Genomic DNA, 4270 nt, shown 5'->3' on the forward strand with positions numbered 1-4270 from the left:
TAGTTCAAGGAGGTTTTTTTTTTTTTTTTTTGGACATGTGACTGAACTTAGCATAGAATGCCAAGTTGCCTACGTACCCGTTGAGGGGGATCAAGTCATTACGTAGTTCAAGGAGGTTTTTTTTTTTTTTGGGTGAACACTTTCAAGAGTAATGGAAAAACATCATGTACCCTTTGAGTGTTGAGGTAGGCAGTTTAGGCTCCTACCAAGGAGTGCTTCAATCTTTAGGCATAATAACGTTTTAAGAATTTGCCGTTGATAGGACCAATTCTTAAACCATCTTCAGCAACCAACTTGTATGCTCCATTTGTATAGGCTTCTTGAACAACATACGGTCCATCCCATTTTGAAACAAACTTGTTCTTAGTGCGATGGGTGATAATGATGGGTCTTCGTACAGCAAGAACCAAATCTCCAACTTGAAAAGATCGAGGACGAACTTTTTTGTTGAAAGTCCTAGAAATGCGAGCTTGATAACACTCAAGGCGTTGTTGTGCCTCCAATCTTTTTTCATCCAATGCTTCTAATTCTTCAAGTCGTAGACGAACATTGTCTTCATTAGAAAGACCTTCTTGAATGGCAATCCTTAATGAAGGAATTTGGCGTTCAAGTGGTAGAATAGCTTCTACCCCATAAACAAGAGAATAGGGCGTGGCTTGGGTAGGTGTTCGATATGTTGTACGATACGCCCATAAGGCTTCCTCAACTCTTTCATGCCAATCTCTTTTTGACTTCCCTACAACTTTCTTGAGCAAATTGCATAGAGTCTTGTTAAAGGCTTCTGCAAGACCATTGGCTGGAGCATTATACATGGAGGAATTATGCTACTTAAAACCAAAGTCATTGCAAAGTTTGTCCATCAACTTGTTGTAGAATTCCTTCCCATTATCAGTGATGATGTAACGGGGTACACCATACCTAAAGATGATATTTCTTTTGATGAAGTTCACAACAGTTTCCTTCTTCACTTCACGAAATACAGTAGCCTCAGCCCACTTTGAGAAATAATCTGTCGCAGCTAGGATATATGAATGTCCATCAGAAGATTTTGGCGTCAATGGCCCAACCACATCTAATCCCCAAGCATCAAATGGCCATGAAGCTACAGTAGGATGTAGGGGTTCTGGAGGTTGATGAATGAAGTTTGCATAGAATTGACATGCTGAGCATCTTTTTGCATATTCCATGCAATCCTTGACCATAGTGGGCCAGTAATAACCCATCTGCTTAATTTGAAAATGAAGTTTAGGACCTGACTGGTGAGCACCACAAATCCCTGAATGAGCTTCTTCAAGTGCCTTGGCAGCTTCCTCATCATCCAAACAACGAAGGAGAAGACCATCAAAAGGATGGCGATATAAAGTATTCTTGTAATAAACAAAACGTGGAGCTCGTCGCCGAATTTCAGTTCTATGTCGAGGGTCATTGGGCAATTTTCCATGTTCTATATAATCAATGATAGGTTGCCGCCAATCTTCTCTTTCTATGTCAAAAACTGAAATTGCGTTTACTTCTTCTTCTATCTCATCCTCATCAAAGTTTGGAGGTATTACCCATGTTTGGCATATTGGAATCTTTATTTCGGGATCTTGTAAGGTAAGAGCCGTTGCTAATTTTGCCAAGGCATCAGCTTGTTTATTCTCATTTCTTGGGACATGTGTAATACTAACGTGATCAAACCATCCCAAAAGCCTCTTGGCGTATTTGCAATATGGAATCAATTCTGGCTTTTTCACGTCATAGTGCAGAAGCACTTGATTTATGATTAACTTTGAATCACCAAAGACTTCCAAACGAGTTGTTTTTGCATCCATTGCCATTTCAAGACCTAGGATTAGTGCTTGATATTCAGCAACATTGTTTGAACAACATTCTATAAGAGTAAATGCATATGGGAGTATATCCCCTTCTGGAGTTACAAACACTACTCCAGCACCGGCACCACAACGTTGAGCAGCTCCATCAAAGAACATCCTCCATGGCTGTGAAATTTCAACGAGCATTACTTCTTCATCAAGAAGGTCATCAGACATCTCCCAATCATCAGGAATAGGATGGTCAACAAGGAAATCGGCCAAAGCTTTTCCTTTCACTGCTTTTTGTTGGACATATATTATCTCGAACTCTTGGAGTAAGAGAGCCCATTTTGCTAGCCTTCCCAAGAGAACTGGCTTAGTCATAATGTATTTAATGGGATCTACCCGTGAGATGAGCCGTATTGAATGGGCATGCAAGTAATGTCTTAGCTTTTGAATGGCAAACATCAAAGCTAAACATGTCTTTTCAATTGGTGAATAATTGAATTCAGCACCATGCAAGATTCTACTCAAGTAATAGAGAGCGTTCTCCTTTCCTTCTTCATTTTCTTGAGCCAGAAGCACTCCTAATGATCTTTCTTGTGCTGCTATGTAAAGAATAAGTGGCCACCCCTGTATGGGTGCTCGTAGAACAGGGGGATTTAGCAAGTATGTTTTGATGCTTTCGAAAGCATTTCTACATGCTTGATCCCACTTGAATGGGACATCTTTCTTCATAAGGCGACTGAAAGGTTGACAGCGTCCTGCCAAGTTGGATATAAACCTTCTGATGTAAGCAAGCTTTCCTTGAAGACTTTTGAGCTCGTGAATATTTCGAGGTTCTGGCATTTTTTGAATAGCATCAATCTTCGATCTATCAATTTCAATTCCTCGGTGTCGAACTATGAATCCTAGGAATTTTGCTGATGTAACTCCAAATGCACACTTCATGGGGTTCATTTTAAGTTGGTACCTACGAAGTCGCTCAAAGACTTGACGAAGGTCTTGCAGATGCTCAATTCTTTTCTTCGACTTCACAACCAGATCATCAACATAGCACTCTACATTCATGTGAAGTAGGTCATCAAATATTCTTTGCATCGCCCTTTGATAAGTGGCGCCTGCATTCTTTAATCCGAAAGGCATAACTTTATAGCAGTATATTCCTTTTGGAGTACGAAAAGCAGTGAGCTCTTCATCTTTTGGAGCCATGCGAATTTGATTGTAACCAGAGAACCCATCCATAAATGAAAGAGCTTCATGACCTACTGTAGCATCAACCATAATTTCTGTTAAAGGAAGAGGAAATTTGTCTTTTGGACATGCCCTGTTAAGGTCACGAAAGTCGACACAAACATGAATTTGCCCATTCTTCTTTCTTACAAGGACAATGTTTGATACCCATGTGGGATACTTGACTTCACGAATAAAGCCAGCTTCAATAAGCTTGTTGACCTCTCCTTCAATCTGGGAGATTAACTCAGGCCGGAACCTACGTTGTGCTTGCTTCGTTGGTCGCACCCCATGCCTTACTGATAAATGGTGAACAGCGACCTTTGGATCTAGGCCTGGCACTTCTTTGTATGTCCAAGCAAAAGCATCTCTATATTCTTTGAGGAGTTTAACATAAGCATCTTCTTCCTCTAGGGAAAAATTTGCATTTAAAAAGACTGGTCTATGGTCTTCAGTAGCGCCAATGTTAACTTCCTTCAATTCATCAACTGTAGCCTGCACGCCTTCTTCAAATGTAGGTGGAGCATCTTCAGCATCGTCTTCAATAGGGGACTCCACCTTTGTGACTTCAGTGATTGTTATATGATTTACTGAAACGGCAACCTCGTCTTCCACCTTTTGTTTTGTGGACACCATTGTACGTTTTTTTGCAGTCAAGGTTTCTCCAGTATTTACTTCCCAAATACTTCTACGCTTCATGCGAGATGGAATGGAGCTGCGAACCTCATTTGAATCTTGATCCATAAGGAGTGTCTCGTCAACATCTCTGTGAAGGAAATTTGACATCTTATTTTGCTTTTGTCTTAACTTCTCATCCTTTGAGAGTTGAGAAGAAGTAGCATAACTAAGTCTTGTAAGAGCGGAACTTCGAGTGCCATTTTAGGAAGAATTTGAACGACTGAGTCTTATAAGAACAAAGCTTCGAGTGCCGTTAACAAAGTTATCATCTTCTTGTGTCCCCAACCTGTCGAAGACTGAGATAGGGGGAGTGGGTTGGCCAATGCGATCAAAAACAGATGGTTTCTTTGATGGCTTTGAAAATTGTTCTTCTTCTTTATCATCTGCCGTAATCACCAAAACACTAACTTTCCAAATGGGGATATGGATGGGGGTTGGTGGAGTATATCCAATTCCGACCTTAGAACTTGTTGCCCCAACACCTTGGGCTTTCGATGTCTTTTGTCCTTTTCCAGAGGCTTCAGGGATGAGCTTACCCAAACCAGTTGGCTTCTCATGGTTAT

At 40.7% G+C, this 4270-nt stretch overlaps 1 protein-coding gene across 1 annotated transcript; it reads right to left on the reverse strand.

The window, feature by feature from the left end:
- Positions 1–224: 224 nt before the first annotated feature.
- LOC142644373 (uncharacterized) lies at positions 225–812 on the reverse strand. Its single transcript, XM_075819003.1, has one exon. It carries the CDS (start codon positions 810–812, stop codon positions 225–227), a length of 588 nt encoding a protein of 195 aa, XP_075675118.1.
- Positions 813–4270: the final 3458 nt, after the last annotated feature.

The sequence above is a fragment of the Castanea sativa genome, chromosome 7, assembly GCF_040712315.1.
Source record: "Castanea sativa cultivar Marrone di Chiusa Pesio chromosome 7, ASM4071231v1".
In the NCBI taxonomy this organism is placed as follows: domain Eukaryota; kingdom Viridiplantae; phylum Streptophyta; class Magnoliopsida; order Fagales; family Fagaceae; genus Castanea; species Castanea sativa.